This window comes from Heliconius melpomene, chromosome 16, assembly GCF_056956725.1.
Source record: "Heliconius melpomene rosina isolate 202511_hmr_F chromosome 16, ASM5695672v1, whole genome shotgun sequence".
NCBI lineage: Eukaryota > Metazoa > Arthropoda > Insecta > Lepidoptera > Nymphalidae > Heliconius > Heliconius melpomene.
The window spans coordinates 7,649,127-7,668,832 of NC_140404.1; the positions used below are offsets into that span (position 1 = coordinate 7,649,127).

At 33.2% G+C, this 19,706-nt stretch overlaps 1 protein-coding gene across 2 annotated transcripts in view; it reads left to right on the forward strand.

Annotated features, from left to right (window-relative positions):
• Window positions 1–19,188, forward strand: part of Hers (Histone gene-specific Epigenetic Repressor in late S phase) — a 179,192-nt gene extending 160,004 nt beyond the window's left edge. For both annotated transcript variants that reach the window (XM_085199278.1, XM_085199279.1), the window contains 8 exons: window positions 9,916–10,025; window positions 10,842–10,946; window positions 11,433–11,526; window positions 11,791–11,981; window positions 12,459–14,522; window positions 14,998–15,160; window positions 15,833–16,001; window positions 16,334–19,188. In XM_085199278.1, the coding sequence (XP_085055404.1) occupies window positions 9,916–10,025; window positions 10,842–10,946; window positions 11,433–11,526; window positions 11,791–11,981; window positions 12,459–14,522; window positions 14,998–15,160; window positions 15,833–16,001; window positions 16,334–16,535 (3,098 nt within the window). In that variant the 3' untranslated portion in view covers window positions 16,536–19,188. The remainder of the gene's footprint in view (window positions 1–9,915; window positions 10,026–10,841; window positions 10,947–11,432; window positions 11,527–11,790; window positions 11,982–12,458; window positions 14,523–14,997; window positions 15,161–15,832; window positions 16,002–16,333) is intronic.
• The last annotated feature ends 518 nt before the right edge of the window (window positions 19,189–19,706 follow it).

Below are 19,706 nucleotides of genomic sequence, written 5' to 3' on the forward strand. Positions count from 1 at the left end.
ACATAGTAGCAAAATTACACTCAACTGAGTTAGAATTGAGTTAAGATAGGTCTTAGACATAAATTATTGTATTATCCACTACCTACCGCCTGAGGACTCGAATGGATGGATCAAGTTTCATGAAATTTCCAAACAATGTAGCAGTGTGCCCAAACTAACTGCATTTCGTATCTATTCTGCCCCTGCAATGATAATTGATTGAATGAAACCTGAATGAAAGCAACTGGTGCAAATTTTATACGTGTTTGTTGCTGTGCTGTTATATTATTAAAAAAAATCTGATTCACGCTGTATCCCGCACACAGCAGGGTAGGCAGAGGGAACCCAGTGTTGAGACACTCCGTTCCCCACTTCTGCCGAATTCTGAAGGCATTGAGTGTTGAGTGGTGGAACTTAACGCCGCGCTTTGCCTTGACACCAGAACGAAGAAATGGAAATATAAATAAATAAATATTTCACTTCCTCGAGTAGGGATCGAACCCACAACTGTCGCGTTACAGTCAAAACTTTATGCCTTTTGACTTTTTTAGATGTATCCCAGCGGATCTCTCTCTGCATATCTCTTTCGAGAGGTCCTCATGCTTTTTACGTGACCTTCCTCTAGTATCTTTGATACTGTATTTTCGAAAGGCTTTTTTTTTGTTATATTAGAAATTTAATGTGAATTTTTGATTTTTGCGCAGTTCGCGGCAACTGTAATGGCACGCTACACGTTGCTAATTGAACGGTTAACCGTAACCGGTCTCGCTGTTTGTTGGTCGATTATGCGGCATATTAGCTGCTCGATTTTTATGTAATTTAGATATGTTTTAGTTAACATATGTGGATTTTAATATATTTATATTAATTTTAGCTATTTTTCATTTATCGATTTGTATGTGAAGATTAAAAGTGTTTTTTTTTTTAATATCTATTTTAGTTATTATATTGACTTACTGTTAATTAGTTTTAGTACCGAACAATTTGTCTATAAAATTTTATGTTTTTACGTTTCAAATAAAATTAAAATAAACTATAAATTTGCGTGTCGTTTATTGTAAGTTATATTTATATTTTATATTTCACGCTTTAAGCTTAATTAAGCGCTTATCACATTTGAAATAAAAAGGGGGGAAAATAACTTATTTTATAGTTCCTAAAAACTTAATGTAGAAAAGATTAACTGAAACGATCAAATTTTGACATTATTAAAAAAGAAATAAATGAAAAAAAATCCTTTGACATGAAGCGATATAAAAGTATTATCTTTCCCGATAAAAGTAAACATGCGTATTATACAACTGCTATTTATTTAAGTGAAGCCATGCCATAATCCCATTTATTATAAAGTTTAAAAGCTTATTCAGAAATAAATCAACGTGAAAAGGCTCTTTTATTTATTGACATTATTTTTAGTAAAAGACTTTCTTTTATTCTTTTGCTTGCTTTTCTTTCATATGTTTGTAGAAATTGAACAGATAACCATCGCATACAGTCACGAGTAAATACGTTACATTCATATATGTACATATATTAACAATTATTAATAATCCGATTCGTAATACATAACTGACAAAATAAAAAACAAGTTCTTGATACATTTACTGGTTTTTGGATCTTGTCGAGAATAAGTTTATTTCGTGTGAAAGCATTCGTCTCGACAAAGATATAGAGCAATAAATGTAAAAAGCCAGAACGCTTCAGTGGGGCACAATGACGCGTCGGGGCTGCTAAAATATCACCGCAATCGATCTATAGGATCGATACAATAAAACCGGTAAATAAATAAATAAGTGCAAAAAGCGGTTTTAAAAACAGCCCTTAAGAAGTCGAGCAGCTGCGATGCAGGCTCAAGGAGAACCACCAGCTTCTTTTAGGCCGTGTTTTGCAACTCAAATGTGTTTTTTTCTACTTTTTGGACTCGCTCACTAGAGCAGCAGTAGCTGTTTACAAGAGAAATGTAGCCTATTTTTATTTTGTATCGATATTTATGCGTTGAAAAAGCTGAGTTATTGGCTATAAGCGTCATACGAATCGTAATATAATTTAAGAAATGGTATAATTGAGCGTGTTCTAGTGGAACTTAATGATACAGTTATAATTATTTATGGTTTTCTAAATATACACATACTCGATATTTAATTTTTTGCTTAAATGTTATAGGCTATTATTACAAAAGTATTTTTATTTAAAGGTTCATTCATGTTATACTGCTGCTTTTCTATATTAGGAGATAGTGTAAATAAAAATGTAAATGCAAACTTCCTTTAGCTTCCCTTTTCCACCACGCAGCACGCAATGTTTCTTACAAAGTCTCTGAAGTAAACAATTGAGATAGATAAAGGGACAACCTATCATAACTTTTTCACTCCGCCTTCTCTTAAAGAGGAGAAAACCTAAATATACTAACGATGTACGAAGATAAAAAAATAAACATAGGTATAATCACGAATTTCCAATAAACCAGTAAAATCTATAACAATTTAAACATTTTAAAGAAAATGTAACAACTATGGCATATTAAAATATAGCTAAGTAATTACAGTACTTTAACTGGTGTCTTAGTTGTAGCTTCTTCAATATGCAATTTATGGACATAATAAATTTTAATACCAACGTCATTAGTCCATGTAGACCGGCAGCGGCGGCTACTTAAAGCAATAGTAAGGAAATTAACTTTGTTTTGTTGGAAATTTATGTATTCTATACATTTTTACATTGTTATAGTAATAAATCACGAGGTTTCTAATATTATTAGTTATACATTAGAATCGGGAATCCGCTGGATTCAAAGGGCGCAGGACCGGACGGAGTGGCGAGAATTAGGGGAGGCCTATGTCCAACAGTGGACGTTGAAAGGCTGATGGATGGATGGATGAATACATTAGATTTTTTTTTTTTGTATTTTTAATAAATATAGTAAGTTTTCATTACTAATGTATGTTAACCCTGCTTTAAAACACTCGTGTATAAAAATGTTCTATCAAAAAAATAAGAATAGAATTCGGCTAAAAAATAAAGAACGGAGTGTCTTAACTCTAAGTTCCATTTTGAACAATAGGTTCCCTTTGTAAAGCTGGTCAAAATTACACAATTACTTAATTCTAACTTCTTCCTCAACGTATTTAGATAATTTCAATGAGCTATACATTCATGAATGCGGTTCCTACAAACACAAATAAGGGCCCCAACATTTTGTTACCTCACTTTCACCGACCTGCAAAGGTCCCCTGTAGGTATCCACATTCATAATTAGTCGTCGTTAACAATTTGAGAAAGTTACCTTAACAAACTTGTTGTGACCATTAGTTTTATATTCAAATTTAATTGAATTAAATTTATATTTTTTTTATTATTTGTACTTTATTACAAATAAAAAACTGGTTTTGTATTAACTGCAAAATAAAAGCTTGTAAAAATTTAAAAAATTCTGTTTGCGGGCATACGCATTTATTTTGTATGAAATGAGCTACAAATACTTATTTCATGTTTGTAATGATTTTTTCGTATTAAATATCTATAAATTTTTACTTTTTAGTTACCTTTATTTCTTTTGTAACTTACTTTGTGCCAAGTTGATATTTTCTGTTCCACGGAACCATAGCTCTGAAAATTTGGTATAAATATTATGCTTAATATTTCGATCTCGAAATAAATGATCTGGACAGACGGACAGACAAACAATAAAATGATCCTATAAGGGTTCCGTGTTTACCTTTTGAAGTACGGAACCCTAAAACTGTAATTGTAATTAGCGATATGTCATATGATGTACTTGCTATGTCTGTTCAATTATAGTATGGCATTTAATTTCGAGCAGATGTTTAACTAGGAAATCGTTTGTCAAGTAGGTAATAATAGGTTATCGTACGTAAAGTTTATTTTTTTATTTTCGCGTAACTTATTATAAAAAGAGTCCTATACCTATATAAAAGCACATAACTATACCATTAGTAAAGGCAGGTCAGGAGGATGGATGACGAGGTCTTAGTCATTTCTTTGGCATATAAAACCTAGAAATACCTAAAGAATGTTAGTATAGCACGTCTTTAGCCCTATGCAATTCTCGCTACTGCTTTTTAATAGAGAACAAAATAAACGTACCTATAATAATATGTAGATGTTATTGATATCCATACCTATATTATAAATTCGAAAGTAACTTTGTCTGTCTGTCTTTTACGCAATCAGGGCCAAACCGCTAATTTAATTGTAATAAAATACTCATATAGAGATACTTCAGGGTCTCGGGATGAATATAGGATACTTTCTTTTCTAATATTGTCGATTTATACTAATATATTAAAATACTTATTAATTTGACATGATATTTATTCCGCCATTATTAATAATTAACAACCGTCAACCGTAAGCAACGATTTGCAAAGTTTGTTGTTAGAAAACGTCATCCAAAATGAGCTTGCTTAACGCATCTCTATTGAGAACGGAAAATAATTTCATAAATACTCGTATAGTTCAAGCGGGCGTAGCCGCGCTCGGGTCCACTAGTAGATTATAGTTAAGATTTATTTAGGATTTTTTAAAATTAAAATGACATTAAAAAGTAATTAGCAATTATAGTACCACATTGAAGAGATATAAAGTTTATTTTTAGCTAGTACAGTAATAAATAACTTGTCGCGTGTACACTGTCTGTAATAAACTCACTTACCTTTAAACTTTAAGATTTATTTACAATTGACCTTTTTAAATATACATAAGTGTAGGTAAATCAAGCTGAGCTGAATACATATTAATAGACTTATAACTTAACTATAGATTGTTCTCGGATTTGTTTACATTATTATATTTTGCTGTATTTCGCAATAGGGTAGTCAGAGGGAACCTGGGAACCTTAATATGCTGTGTTCCCTATTTAGATACTTTCGTTTCCCACTTTCCGCCGAATTTTTTAAGCATTGCGTGTTAAGTAGTGGTAGACAACGCCGTAATTTCTCTGTGTATCGTTATTTTAATTTAATTATTACCCAACTAATTATGTCAATAATTTAAAAAAACATTATTATTAATATAAAATAACAGCAATTAATAACAAAATAGCCATAGACTTACTCCTCAAATGCAAAGACAAACTTCATTATTCGAAAAGCACAACATTATATTTACTAACTCCGTACAAACGTACTAAGTTAACTTTATACTCGTGCTAATAATGTTTAACTTAACTAATAACTCGGACAGTTGCAATCCCAGCTTAGGCTCGTGCATTTTTGCCGTTTACTTAACGGTCGCTAGTGCTGAGCGAAATAATAACTGTTCTTCCTTATAATTTAGTTGTTATAAGTTATTTATTTAAGAAAGAAAGTATTTTCAATCGGAGTTTAATAAAGAATTAACAACAAACTATTCAAAATAAAATTATAATTATCAGATATCGTTCTGTATAGATATAGTAGAAGTGGGTTCGATTCTCACTTGGAAGAATGAACTATTTAATATTTACATGGCGGCGAGGCGAAGCGCGGCATTGAGTTCCTTCGCTCAATCTTAAGAGATCGGCGAAAAGTGGAAAACGAAAGTCTTAATGGGAACAGAGTATTTAACACTAGGTTCCCAGATACCCTCTGCTTACCCTGTTATGTGCTAGCTGTAGCATGAACCTAAAAAATATTTACATATTAAAAACAATTGTATTTATTTATTTAAGAACGTTATGTTCTCATGTAAGTTATTTGAAAAAATATAGTAAAATAATCTTACGTAAAATTGATATAAGAAATCTACTACTAAATACTGCCATTTTATAATTGATATAAATTCTGTCGAATTTTCGCCACTTGACAAAACGGATCTTAACGGGTTATCTAATATTTAACGGAAATAACACCTAGTACTAGCCCAAGCAATATATAGTTTAATATTAACAATTAATTAAAAAACCTAAATTAGCGCGTAAATTAAAATTTTTGATAATAAAATATATGCATATATGTATAATATTGTTTTGATTTGGCCTCTCAATTACTTATATTTAATAGTAACGAGGTTACAACCTTCGAATTAGTGTAAAACCAGCTATGTCCATAATATAATTAATAATCTAGAGCAACTTAGTAAACTAAAATTATAAAAATATGCAAATACATTGTAAGTATCATTCCATTTAAATTGAGTATATTTTTAAATAAAACTAATAATCTGTGTATTTCTAAATTACACTATTATTAAATAAAATATATACCTACATATTGGCCATGATCAAATACGCCACTTAACTATGCCTCCAAAATTCGACGGAACGTAGTGAGCGGAGTGTTTTAACACTAGACTCCCTCTGTCTATCTTTAATTACATCGATTGAATTTATAATATATAATTTGTAAAAGTACATATAAAATATATGCATATTATTACCAAAAAGCTAACTTTAACAAAATCTTTTATACAAAATGTACATTAAACATTCTTTCGAAAACCTAATAGAAAGATTAAAAATGTATTCCAGTTCCATACAGCGTAAGAAAGTCTTTAGAACTCCTCATCAAGGATATTCTATAGCGCCTTTTCATACAAAGTGGAGCAGCGTGGTAGTGGTAGGTCATGCTTTAATATCTTTCATAGTATTTTAAACTTATCCCGCAAATATAGCTGGGCTATTCTCATAAGAGATGCAAATTGCTATGAATTTAATATGTGATTTAATATTAGTACTAATCTTTTTTTTTTGGCTTCGCACTGTATCCCGGACACTGCAGGGTAGGCAGAAGGAACCTAATGTTAAAACACTCCGTTCCCCATGCTTCACTGAATTTTGGGGGCATTGCGTTGACCTCTTCAGTGGCGGAATTCAACGTCGTGCTTTGCCTCGAGCTAAAGCGAAGTAACGAAAATATTAAATAATTCATTGTCTGGAGTGGGAATCGAATCCACAATCTATCGCTTTTACAGTCACACGCTTCGGCAAAACGTATGTAATTTGGTGTTTTTACAAATAGAATTTAACTTAACAATATATATGCAAATTAAAATAAATTATAAATTTCCATAAACATGGAATTTTTTTAGCAAACTATTTAAATTTGTATTTACTGTAATCGAGTTCTAATTGAATAGTGTAAATAATGTATAAAAACACCGTCCGTTCCATAATATTTTTACAAGGAAAAATATTTATTTATTACATTTTTCAATGGCTAACGTTTATAAATACCTATATACTTACATATAGTGATGTAAAAAACGTATGCTCCTATATAAGGTCAGTCAAGAAATAATTTCCAGTTGAATGAGCATCTGAAATATATACATATGGATATTTAAAACGTGCTTACAAAAATAATACAGTTTATGTTTGCTTCACGCTGTAACCTGCTTACAGCAAGGTAGCCAGAGGGAAACTAGTGTTAAGAAATTCCATTTTCCGCCGAATCTGGAGGCATAGCATAATTGGGTGGCGAAACTCAACGCCGCGATTTGCCTCGACACCAGAGTGAAGATATGAAAAAATCAAATATTTTCCTCAATTAGAAATCGAACCCAAAACCTGTTGTTTTAACATTCACACGATTGTGCTAATATGGCCACAGGCCACAGAGATACTGATAAAAGCATGCCTTTACGAAAAAGTATAGCAAAAACGAACAATAAAACAAATAGGCCGATGTATTTTTGACCACCGTACCATTGTTTTTAGAACATTCGTCGCAATACAAACGGACGCGGGTGACCGCATCCGCCCTCAAAACTTAAATACTGAAAGTATATTATTAATGTAAAAAAATATTATTTGTAAAGTATTCTTATTTATTCTATTATAACCAAACGAGTATTTATTTTATTTGAAGTTATATTTTTTACTTCTAGAAATATTATTTAAAAATTACAATATACTAGCGCGATACTTCCAATTCTTCTTGACCGCTATCAACTATGACTTTCTTCTGTTACTTCCAGAAACTTTTCCCATCATTATAATTTACAATAGTTTGTATCGGCGATGTTAGCATGTTCCAAATATACTATTTTACGTTTTTGAACGGTTTGCAAATCCGAGAAATCTTCAAAATCCTTCTAATATGATCACATTTCTATACGATTTATAAAATTATTCTAAATACTACTAAATATTCTTCTAGTACTTAACACTGAAGTCATATTTCTTAAATAAAATAAAATAACAATACTTGTATGTCTCTTAAGCAAATATTTATTGTAAATTTATCTACTCATCATTGTATATTTATTATTCTTCATTTTGTCAATAGAATGAAAATAAACTTACTATTTATGTAATATTTACATAATATTTACTAAGTAAAACCAATAAAACACTGATATCATTTAACCACAAGTCTTTTATTTTCAGCTGTTCTAATTTCTCATATATTATTTTTTAATTTCATGTTTTAATTTGCTATGCTGTTTTTAAAATAGAAATTAACTTGTATACCTATAATTGGATAGACTACATAATATTACGAAATTTAAACATAAATATAAAAAACAAAAATATAAAGATTATGAAGAGATTTCAATAATCAATGTTGAGCTGCCGAACTCAGTACCTCATTACCAGAGCGAGGAAATGAAAATACGAAATATTTCATTACATCAAATGGAAATCGAACCCGCAACCCGTCGCATTTAGAGTTGTACGCTTGTCCTCAATCAATTTTTAAAATTAATATTCATATATCAATTTAAAATCGTGATATTTATAAACATATGTGAATCAATTTTAATATTAAAACGTGGTTTAATAGTCCAAATGAAAACATCGGCGAGGAATATAACGAATATGAAATGGACATTATATTTCATATAACGAGTGGCTGTCAGCATATGCCGGGTCAATTAGCATGAATTAACTGTGGATAGGCCATGCTATAGATAAATTGCCCTATAGAATAGATAAGGATAAAGATAACGGACAAACATTATAGATAGGTTTAAACCTAATTGATTGTAGTACTCTATAAATACTCACCAATATCAAGGCGTGGCGCAGCGGAACAAAGGTGTGATTGTTATGCGACGGTTGTGAATTGGATTCCATTCGCGGGAATGAATTATTGCTTATTTCTTTTATTTTTCCGCTCTAGACAAAAAGGTCTAGCGTTGAATCGCACTCAACACGCTGCTCTACCTGCTTTATGCGGGATTCAGCGTGAAGCAGATTTTTTTATATGAATTTTAAATGTCATTAAATATATGGAATGAGGTCGCGAAATTTTCTGTTACTACAGTCTAGGAGTTAAGGCGAAGTATGGGATCATAACGGTGTTTTTTATACCTAATATACTCACAGTTGTAAACTTAATTGGTCGTAATGTTAATTACCTACAATTCTTATTAAGGAAAATGTAAAGTTTTTATAACGAGTGCATAGATGTTCTTAGACAATTAATTATATGAATATCACTTAAAAACTATGTTTACTTAAGATGCCATTAAGATGCGTATTAAATGAAATTAAATATTTATAGATCATCTAAATGTGAATAAAAACATTAGATCAAACTTTTCTACATTTAATTTTTTTTGAGTTTAAAATTTGTTTTATACAATTTTACTTCTTTATTGTTTATTATTTTAAAGTCAGGTAATTTATATTCAATTATTATCATTACCGTTGATATAAGATAATATCTATACGTATTTATAATAAAATCGTAAGAAGGTCGGTGTCCGTACTTGGAAAATATTAAAAAAAAATGTTATTGCGGAAACCTTTATTAACGTAATAGAACTCAAAACAATGATTTTTAAAAAAATTGTCTGTTTGTCTATGCGTTTGTTATCAGTAATCTCAGGAGCGGCTTAACCGATTTTGATGCGGTTTCGGGCGTAGCCCCGCACGGGCCCACTAGTTAAGTCGTAAAGTTCAAAATATTCATTTTCCTATTTATAATAATAGATGAATTAGGAAATAAACCTATAAACATTGTATTCATACAAATGTTTCCTTGTCAACAGGATACTATCAGCCGGCGGGGCCATTGATAAAGGAGACCAGCGCAGATGCAGAGCGAGCGCTCGCCAGGTACCACCCCCCGCCGCACCACTATCATGCGCCGCATCCACCTGTGAGTTATTATTTATTTTATTTTAGGTTCACGCTGTATCCCGTGTATAGCCTATACCCCCAGGGTAGAGTAGAGGGAACCTACTGTTGAAATACCCAGTTTTTTTATTTTTCGCCGATTTCTGGCCGCCGTGTTCCGCCGTTGGGTGTTGAGTGGCGGGACTTAATGCCGCGCTCTGCCTTCTTACTTTCTTGTTTTGGCTTGTCATTGTAAACGCAACGGATTGTGCAATCAATTCCGACTCGAGGAAATATTTTTTTAATTACATAAATATTTTATTCCAGTGAATTTTATTCAATTCGGTGAATTGAGTTTCGCTCCAAGGTTTTTCTCCAAAATTCAGAAAGTGAGGAGCGGAGTGTCTTAACAATAGGCTCTCTTTATCTACTCTGCTACAAGTGGGATATAGCTTCAGCTGAAAAAAAAACGATTGAAATATTAATAAAGTATCATTTTATGGAAGTTTAAAACGATTTTAGCACGCGTCCCATAACTATAATATAAATAATACTAGTAAATTTACATGAATAAACAATATTTTAACATTACATCTCATTAAATATATCAAGAAACGCAATATAATCAACATCTTATTATTTTGAATAAATAAAAGTCCTTGAAACGGATATACTAATTTGCTGTTAGATTGTACATCACGTTTAAATTACGCAAAAAATACCAGAAATCTACGAGAATATTCACATATAGTAAATGTATTCTTCATTATTATTTTAATATTGTACACAATTATTAAAGTACTAATAACTAATTTTCAATTTTATTTGTTTAAATAACGTTGTTAATTTTGTTATCTAGGTACCACAGTACGGGCCGCCTTATTACCAAGCGGAGCTTTGCTACGGGCGGTATTATAGACCCCCAGGACCCTATCATATGGGACCTCCGCAACCTGATGCACAGGTAAGCTTATTTTCTCTATTTATTCGTATTAATTATAGAAAAAACATAGTGTTTTTTAATGATGTATATTCTATCGCATTTGTTACAGTATTGGTTTAAATATGTATATAATAAAACAAGCAGTGACACGGTTCAATTATAGTATTGAATTCCCTTATTATTTGAATTATAAAATGATGATTATATACAATGTTGCTAGTGTAAAATATTACACATTGCATTTTGTATATTTTAAGCATAAACATTATCTTAAATGAATTTTAAAAAATATTCAGAACTTGTTAAAAATTTGTAATTTTTTTTCTTAAGTAATATGTATAAGTAGACGTACATACGATTAGAAATGAAATTCTAATAAAATGCTGCTAAATAAAATCACGTAGAATTCTAAAGAAGTATAATAATACCCTATCAAAATAAATATTTTACATTTGTAATTTAATTCATTAATTTTGAATGAATTATAACATTATAATTGATTTACAGATGGTGAGCGTAGCTGGCGATCCTTACCCGCCACCCCAGTATTACGGAACACCACCGTGCTATCAACATTCACCTCAAAGGATACCATACGTAGGTTAGTATGTGAAATACTTACTTGTAATATATATTGTATAATTATCTTATTTTTTAAGAAAAATCATTTACCAATTGCCTATATAGGTCTAAGTCTAAATTATTATTTTCGTAGTATATTTGCTAAACTAATTAAATATTTAACTTGCAAGAATAAATGTAAATGACAGAAATACTAATTCGAAAATAAGAATAATACTTTATTTCTACTAGACAGACTGTTTGAAGTGAAGTCATCTAAACACTTAACCAACTAATCCCACAGAGTATCGAGGATGCCCGTGCCCATTAAACGCGTGTCCAAAAAACGTCCATATTGGGCCCGCTACTGGTAAAGCCCCAGCTGGTGGCGGCCCGGACGTCCCTTCGGCCCTCGCGCCGCCCGGGGCCGCCTTCCGAGCGAAGGTGCGGGCGGCCGCGCTCGACCACGCCGCCGACACGCACGGCAGCGGGAAGGTACGTCTCCCCTCCTAAGTTACTATCTCAGAAATACTCTTAAAATATTAGGCTCGTATTATATAACTAAATCAAAAACCTCCGAACGAAAGGCACGGATGCTGATTAATGTGTAATAGACATTACAATAACATAGACCAGTCGTGGCGCAGATGCACAAACGTGTTACTGTAAACAGGACTGGTTGTGGGTTAGATTCCCACTCGAGGTAATGAAATGTTGAATATTTTCGTTTCTTCGTTCTAGTGTCAAGGCAAAGCGCAGCGTTGAGTTCCGCCCATCAACACGCAATGCCTACAGAATTTGGCAGAAATTGGGTAACGAAGTATCTTAAAACCATGTTCCCTCTGCCTAACCCGCTATATACAGGACACAGCGTAAAGCTGATAACATGGATTCTTTGTAATTTCTACTCTTTTCATATATTATAATTTTCCAGTAAGTATCTATACCGATATACAATATTTCCCATTACAGGATCCACCACTCGAGCCTGAACCACCCGAGCCGCCGACAGCAGCCGACGCCCCCCACCCGTGTCCGCTGCCCACCATCGGCGGTGCATCTCCAAAGCGTGAAATATTCGATGTCAGAGACAATATTCGTATGAACGCTGACATCCCCGGACCTGAAGCTGTAGGTCCCCCTTCCCCAGCCAGAGGAGCGTGCGCCCCTCAACCACCACAAAGACGAGCAAGACTCGGCAAAGCCATGGCCAGGCGATCTCTGGCAGGCGATGACACTGGCCTTCTCTTATCACCTCAACAACCAGTGGTCATTAACGATACAGACGATGATGTGCTGGCAATATCACCGCCTGTGTGCGCTCCCATCGATCTCTCTTCGTCTGACGAAAGATCAACACCCTTAGTTGACGTCAAAAAAGAAAATGAAGGGCCCACATACGCAACAGCAAGAAAACCAGATACACAAGCACTAAGGGAACACAATTGTACAACAGCATTAACGGAAGCAGTAGATGCAACAGAGTCCGCGAAGGCAGTTAAGCGGAGATATTCAAAACCTAAATTAGAGATTGAAATGAAAGATGTGCAGTTAGAAGAGAGTTGTAAAACAAATGGTATCGGTGAGCACGTAAAATTGCAAAAACGACGAAAAGTATCAGGCGAACACACACATGCTCCGCGAGTAGAAACAGTTACAAAAGAATCAAAAAAGAAAACAAATAGCTCTAAAAAGACACCGAAAACTTCTTCTGGGGACAAAAAAGCACATAAGAGGAAATCTGATACTCCTCTAAGTGAGCCAAAAGCAAAGAAAGCTCTAATCGAACCTGCAAATAATGAAGATGACCCTCTTTGTCTGAAACCCAAAACTAAAAGTGCTCTTTTACTAGACAATCTTTTAAAGAAAAATAGTATAGACAGGCCAGATGCTAAAGGATACGTATCAGATACGAAATTAAATCCTGCTGAATTATTCCTTTCGCCAAATGAAAATGTTTCACAAATAAAGAAAACATTAAATATAAATAATAATATTGTAGAAAATAATGTTCCTGTAAATGGGGTCAGACCAAAAACCATAGCAGCTGTCAGCCAACTAATAGGAAAAAAGCTAGCATATAAAAACGCTTGTAAAATAGACAAAATAGATTCGAAGGTCACACACAGTATAAAATCAGTATTACCGACACCCACCGAAACTTTAAATATTAAAGAGGACACGAATCATGCAACTCTGCTTAAAAGTGTGACTAAAAATGAAAAACTTATTCCACTGTGTTCTGAAAAAGACAGAAAGAAACTTGATATTGATGAAAAATTTGAAATTAAAGATAGTATAATGAGCTTTCTGCAGAACAAAACTGAGGTCGATAATTTGAAACCTGTGAGAACATCAAAATGTACGAAATCAATAATTCAGGTAAGTAATTTGGAAACATCTTCTGAGAAAGAGAAAAATGACATTACCAATGAACCTCATGACAAAATAGAGAAAAGTTTAGATTTAGAGGAATGTAAACTAACAAGAAATGCTTTCATTGGTGAAACAATAACCGATAGTGCTTTAGAAAAATCCGTAACTAAAAGATGCAAGGCAACTACAGAAAAAGTAAACGGGGAATTCAAAAGTAAAAATGTTGAAAAATTGGTTAAGTTACTGGCTTCGAAGAAGCAAAATACAACATCCGTAGAGACTGAAATTACAGATAAAGATGACATAAAAGATCTCGACGACCAAGATAAAAACAAAGAAGTAATTACTACGAAGCGATGTAAATTGACAAGTGAAAAGACGAATAGTGAAAAAAGCAAAGCTGATAAAGTTGTAAAGTTGCTAGTATCTAAAAAGACGGTAATAAAGACAGACGAGGCGTCGCTAGTTGTTGAAGATGCGTGTGCATCGCCAGTGCTAAACGTAAGGAAAACTAAGAGAAGACGAAGTGGCGGACGACGAATACGACGAATACCTACCACACCTCTGGCACCTCCTGATGTTCAACTAAAGGCGCCCCCGCGGTGGAGCAATGGCTGGACGTGGGACGGCGACCACTACCTCTCCAAGGTGTACCTCAATGTAAGTTTTTTATCATATTTTAATACATTTCGAAATAAAAATAAACATTTCGACGTGGCATTTTGATAACAAATAACATAAACTGTGAATCGTAGATTCCATCAAACTGAAGAAGAAATTATTTTTATGTCCTGCGGAGACACGTGGTAATGGGTTACGCCATTCAACAGGCTGTGTTTCGTATTCAAACGAAAGCCAAGCTGTTTTTGAATACCTGGCTACATGCCTGTACAATCTCCTGTATATTTATAGATAAATTATTATTAACAAGTATAACTTAATGTATAACTATTATAACCATCATTGCTTCAGTCTTTATCCTGCATATAGCTAGAGACGTGCAGCCCAAATTTCGAGACATTGTATGTTGAGTGGCGAAACTCATCGCCGCGTATTGTCTTGGAATACTGTCAATAGAGCCCACAACGGCTCACTGCGTCGACTAACATTTATTAACGTCATCATTTATTTCCAGAACGACTCGCGTCTGGACCGCACGGCGCGCTGCTGGCCGCGCATGTCGCACGCGAGCGGCGACCGCGTGGCGCGCGGCGACTGCGTGCTGCTGCGGGCGTCGCAGGCGCGCGCGCAGCCCTTCGTGGCGCGCATCGCCAGCCTGTGGGAGAACCCGGATGACGGTAATGCCTTTTAAATGATAGTAATCATAGTTTCGTAATATTTTTGTTTAGTTATTTACATTACAGATACGATTGTCTGTGGTGATTTTGTCAGATAATACGTTTATCTTTTCATTAGAATATTGACTTGTATTAATATTATATTAATGTGACTATGTAGATACAGATATATATATTCCTTTAAGTTGGCTATTTTACCGGTTGGTAAAATACTACATCTACCGGTAAAATTTACGAGTACAGTTACACGTACAATGAATTCTCTCTATTATCTATTTCCTATTTGAGATATTGCTTGTTGAGCGACTAAAGAAAGTTACAGCTTGTGCAACTACAGTGCCACTGCTATTAACCACTATTTTAAGCTACGATTAATGAATCACTTTATCTATACCTCTTATGAAGTTTTATCTCTGTTGTTATCTTTTCATAAAGCCTAGATAATTATGCCGACAATAAAATATTATCAATACTTGTGTTATTATCAAATGTTTTATGTACATAGCTAACAATGATTGTATTAAAACTTACAATAAATATTTCAATTCCTCGAGTGGGGATTGAACTCACAACCAGTTGCGTTTACAGTTACACTTTGTGCCGACACGACTGGCCTCTAACCAAAATATATATTTATGTATAATTTATATATTTATTGTATACATATTTCAGGAGAAATGATGGTATCCCTAGTGTGGTACTACCGGCCGGAGCACACGGAGCTGGGGCGGCAGGCGGCAGACGCGCCCGACGAGGTGTTCGCGTCGCGCCACCGCGACGCCAACTCCGTGGCCTGCATCGAGGACAAGTGCTACGTGCTCACCTTCAACGAGTACTGCAGGTTAGTGCTTCTTACTTATATTTGTTCAGTAAATGGATAAAGTAAACCTCAAGTTATTGGCTTTTTGTTTTAAATAATATGCAGGTTTACTTTACTATCAGAATAATTCGGTTAACAGATTAAGAATTCTATTAAACATAGTAAAAACTACTACTACTGCATGTAATTAAATAAAGTAAACACACAATTATCTAATAATTATCAAAGATAAACTTCAGACCGTAATCTATTTGATTTTAGTAAACAAATAAATCTTATCTAGATCACGATTCACTTCCTAACTAACAATCATCGAAACAATCTTAAAAAAATAAACATTAATATTGTTTCAGATATAAAAAGCGGCTAAAAGCCATAGAGGAGGGTATAACGATAGCGCCCTCAATAGTGCCCGCGCTGCCGGCCGGAGACGTGCCCGCTGCGCTCGCGCCCAACGACACCAAGCTACCACCCTCAGTGTCCCCCGAGCTCGTGCTGTTCTGCCGGAAGATATACGACTTCAGGTCCAAGAAGATACAAGTCCCCAACAAATGAAACACGACCAGCTCACGTTGGGATTTATTAAAGCGGGCGCGTACGGAACACCAAAGCTTGGATAAGAACTGATACTTCATCGTAGTGACCCCCTATATTAGTACAAAGCCCGATTCCAGTAGTGTGTGTGGCCATTTCCTTCGTACGCCGATCGGATGTTATTTTGCTTGTGTACCGTAGTTTTTCGTGTATATTCAATTTATTTGCGTAATTATCATGAGGAAGTTTTTGACAATGGATGCCTTTTTATAAAATATAAGTAGATGTAAGGATGCATAATTGTGAATAGCTATATGTTTATTTTTGCTTCGGGATTGACGACTCGCGTTCTCACTTCTGTAGTGCGTGTGAGTGGTAGCCGACTTCGACTGTATTTACGAACGTCCCTTACATATTTTTATATTTATAAAATATATTGATTTGGATAAAATTGGCCAGGGACGAACTTGCACATCTGTCGAACGTCTTTTACGGGAATATAAGACAATTTGTGAGTATTTCATTAAATTGTCGTTGTTGTGCAAGAAGAAAAGGAAATTATGAAAAATCCTGCAATTTTATAACACGTGTGGTGCGAATGGCCAAGAACAAATGTTTGGCGTTAGTTGAAGGGACGTTTATAAATATGAAGTGTTCTCTCTCTCTCGGTGTCGCGTGTCTGCGTCTGGGGTGTTTCGGTCTAACATAAAATTTTGTTCGGCTAATCGGAAAAGGCATTTATACGATTTAAATATATTTTCTTTAATTTACTGTTACATTGTTGTCTACGTAGAGTCTATAATAAATTATTATTTAATACATTAAATACAATGCAAATAAGGCGTTTTTAGTTAATTGTTTTGTGTATTGCTTGTTTATTTAACAAACATTCTTATAAGAGACTTAAAATATCAATTGGAAAAATTTAAGTAAATGTATTCGGTGACCACTTCTTGAGACATAGAATTAAAAATATTAACTTATAATAATATACCGTTTACAATAAACAAAAGTTTGTTTTGTTTATTTTCCCATCCTAGCTTACACCACAAATAGTGTTTATACATCAGTCTTTTTAGAGATATATTTTTAAAGCCACGAACAAATGACATAATTTTAATTACGTTGTTTCCGTATACAAATTAATTATTATTAGAAACTATTTCGAAAATTTTAAATTATTTTTAAGCACCCCATTATATATTTGAATTATTCTAAATATCAAATGTAGGCACGAAGCTACATTAAAAACTTATCAGAACAAAGAATGCTTCCCATATTCGACATTAATGATAAAGACTGATGATGCAAAAGCGAAACGCACATTAACAGAAAACCAATTATAAAAAGGAACCACTGAAAATATTTTACATTTATAAAAAAAAACATATGGGAACATTGTAACATATTATATATAATATTAGAGAATAGATATAAACAAAAAGTGTGTCTGACGAAAAGAGATATATTGTACTATTATTATAAATAAACTTAATGAAATCTCTTATCATTAGGACATGTCTCTGAAATGCAATTTTTCTTTCAATTAAGTAGAACGTGGAATTCAAAAGTCTGTATAAAAACATTTGCTTTGTATTTACATGTATTATGTCCATACTTCTGTAGTGCGAAATATATAATATATTTCCCTCTTTCCCTTATATGTTCTATCTGGGGTGATAGTGTGAAGGGCATTTACAATTTTACACACGTTCTTTCGATTCGTGCATACGAGTACATATATACCTACTTGCTTTTTTCCGTTTCTTACAATGTATCTTATCGTTTGCGTTGTTGTCTTTCATTCAATAAATTATTTGATAATTTGTTGTATATATTTCTTTAGTCTTAATTACTTTTACTTGTCCAGTGAGATTATTAATTGTGTCACATGCTTATACTGTCATAATACTTTATTTTTGTATTAATTTTATAAATTTTACGACCAAAATCAAATATGTTGTTTACATAAACGTAAAATTATGTTAATTTTTCTGTATTTATTATTTTTTGTAGTACCGATCTGTAAATCTCACTGGCGCCTATTCCAAAGCTTAAATCTTACTTCTAATTCTTTGCTTGATGCCAAAAAATAACCGCAAAAAATCTATTATTCAATATTAATGTAATACCACTCTCTTTTATTTAGGTTATTACGAATGTGAGTGAAGTGTGTGCGACTCAACTACTAGTAAATACATAATATATAAGAGTGAACTTCGCCCGCAACCGTAAAAAATGGACAATAAGGGCTTATATAAAAGGAAAAATTATTACGAAAGTGAAAGTTAACGTTAAAGGAAAAAGTTAAAGGAAAATTGCAAAAAAATCCTATAAAAGTACCAGTTCGGCACACACTTCTCGAACATTCAACTCTTACTAATTGTAGAATAAAAAAAGTAAATTCCATAATAGAGCTATTACTATGAGTGATGTCCCCTCACTTATAGATGGAATGTTTAAAAGAATGTTACCTGGATTCCACAGTTGTAAACTTCTTATAGTCAATGATAATTTTTAGATTTAGGTTTACTAATAAGAAGAATACCTTGTTTTTATTATTTATTTGTTTCAATGGAAATTATATAGGTATATTTTTATTATTGTAACCTACATAGTTACGTTGGCTGTAATTTAATATTGATGTAAAAGTAATATATGTATTTTTATTTCACTTTGTGTTTTATTTGAAATTTTAATCTAAATACTGTGGATCGGACGGTATCTGGATACATTTAGGAAATGTCTTACAATACGCGTGATGCATCGAACGTATAACCATACATTCGATATCTATTAAGAAAAATATTTTTATTTAAATTATTTTAATATTATTTGTCCCGATTTGGCAACACAAACAACAAAGCTTGTTTTTACCACCTATATTTTAATTTCGTCGCTCTGGTAACAAACTGGACAACGCACGTCGTTAAGTTCCCCACTCAACATGCGATATCTCCAGAATTTAGTGGAAAGTAGGGAACGGAGTGCTTTAACAGTAGATTCCCATGTTTCCTCTGCCTACCCTCTTGTGTACAGCGTGAAGCTAAAAAATCCACCATAGAGCAAATAACTGGCAGAAAACAATAATTTCTATTACTTAATAATTTCCTACATTTGTGTCACAACTGTTACATGGATAATATAAACAAATATCATATGGGTCTTCATATAATTTTCTTCCTTAATTAT